Below are 1,683 nucleotides of genomic sequence, written 5' to 3'. Positions count from 1 at the left end.
CAAATATTTTATTTGATGGAAATATTAAAGGCTAGAATCATTTATGGGAGAGGAGATATAATATCTAAAATCAGTGGTATAATGACTTCAGATTGATACATAAGAAATTATCCACAAGAAATATATTGATCAATAATGAACTAAAACAACTTAGGCAGAAAGGGGCTGATTTGCTAGCCATCCCTCATTGTCGATGAACGATGTGCTGATAAGACTTTCCAACTCAGAGGGGCTTAGTGTTTTCTCCCAACTAACTCGTTGTGAGGTATTAGCTCCATCACCACGACAACCAACCTCTGCATAAGTCAGTTGGTTCCTACGATGTGTGAAAAATGAATATCACTCTATTGATCCATATGATAAGATGATTAAGAGCATAATTACCAATATTTGACTTGAATATTCTATTTGAAAACAGATTTTATGATAATCATTTATCAAATATTTCTAAAAAAATATTAAGAATAATTTTTTAATATTATAAGTGATTTTTTATGAATAAGTTGGATAATGATTTTAGAAAGTATTTTGTTTCCGAAAAGATTAAAAATTTTAGAAAATATCTCATATTTCTTTTAAAACATTTTCTAAAACTATTATAGAGATTTAATAATAAAATAAATGAAATTAGGGTGGGGGACTTACTCATGACCTACAAAATTCCAAGGGTCCCATCCCTTTGGGTCCACAGAGCCTGGAAGCGTGGATTTATAAAACAGGACTCGTGAATAAGCCCCATATGCTCTACCAAGATATGTTGGACCAGTCCCAATCACCCTCGTGAATTTCAAAACAAAACCCGATGGTCCGTCTGGGGTCTCTCTGCGCTGTGCTGTTATGAAACCATATCCGGTTGCATTTATTACGCAGGCCTAAACATAGGCAAAATTAGCTTCCTCAGTATTTCAAGAGAAATTGTATACATATAGAGAGAGAGTTGGATTTTCGATCACCTGGTACATTGAGGTTCCATCACCAAAGATGAAGTCAACTGCACCTTCAATGTAGCAAGACCGGAAGAAATGCCGACCAACTGCATCAAATAATGTATCTTGTACACCAATAAAGGCACATCGGTAGAAAGAATTCTTGTCTCCTTGCACAGAGACGGCCACAGCAGGCTTCACATCATTTCCGAGGATTGAGCCAGCAACGTTGAATGTATTCTAAGAAATCAATACAACAGGCTCTCAGTAAAATATTCCTAGCTTTCAAATATGTTTTGGATAAATTCCTTCAAAGATTACCTTGAAAGTTATGCGTTGGGCAATGAAATTGTCTGCTAATACCATCAAAGTAGCCTCCCAAAGGTTGCCATCAGAAGTCCTCCAAGCAACTATTGTGGTAGATCTCTGGTGACCCTTCAAATATACGTATGGCTTATCTCGAGGAACTGTTACATTCTCCCTACATGCATGAACCCAAGGGCCAATTAGCTTAGCGACATGAAGAATGTGCAAAGGGACAAGGTAATTACACTTACGCATAAACCCCAGGGGCCACATTAATCAGAACCCATCCGGTGTTATTTCCCGGAACGCCTTGGTTGATAGCATCTTGAATGGTTGTGTAGATTCCAGAGCCACCTTGGGGATTGACAAAGATTTCCCTAGAAATGGGAGCTGGGGCTCCTTTACTTAGTGTCCAATCACCTAAAATGAAGAGCAGCAAAACAACAAACAT

General features: G+C 37.6%; 1 protein-coding gene across 1 annotated transcript; it reads right to left on the bottom strand.

Moving 5' to 3' along the window:
• Nucleotides 1-641: 641 nt before the first annotated feature.
• Nucleotides 642-1,683, bottom strand: LOC117921341 (probable pectinesterase 29). The gene is made up of 4 exons (XM_034839215.1): nt 1,484-1,683; nt 1,248-1,407; nt 954-1,166; nt 642-872 (listed from the first exon to the last, which is right to left on the bottom strand). The coding sequence occupies exons 1-4, from the start codon at nt 1,681-1,683 to the stop codon at nt 642-644; spliced, it is 804 nt and encodes a 267-aa protein (XP_034695106.1).

Source organism: Vitis riparia, chromosome 1 (genome assembly GCF_004353265.1).
Source record: "Vitis riparia cultivar Riparia Gloire de Montpellier isolate 1030 chromosome 1, EGFV_Vit.rip_1.0, whole genome shotgun sequence".
Classification (NCBI taxonomy): domain Eukaryota; kingdom Viridiplantae; phylum Streptophyta; class Magnoliopsida; order Vitales; family Vitaceae; genus Vitis; species Vitis riparia.
This window is presented reverse-complemented; position numbering and strand designations above follow the sequence as displayed.

Bases quoted from the DNA above. Each gene is read 5' to 3' on its own strand.
- LOC117921341 (XM_034839215.1), bottom strand. From the start codon at position 1,683: ATGTTTGTTGTTTTGCTGCTCTTCATTTTAGGTGATTGGACACTAAGT. The intron at 1,167-1,247 runs GTAATCTTTGAA...TTGATTTCTTAG, and splicing joins CCCAACGCATAACTTTCAAG to AATACATTCAACGTTGCTGG. The intron at 873-953 runs GTGATCGAAAAT...GCCTATGTTTAG, and splicing joins ATGGAACCTCAATGTACCAG to GCCTGCGTAATAAATGCAAC.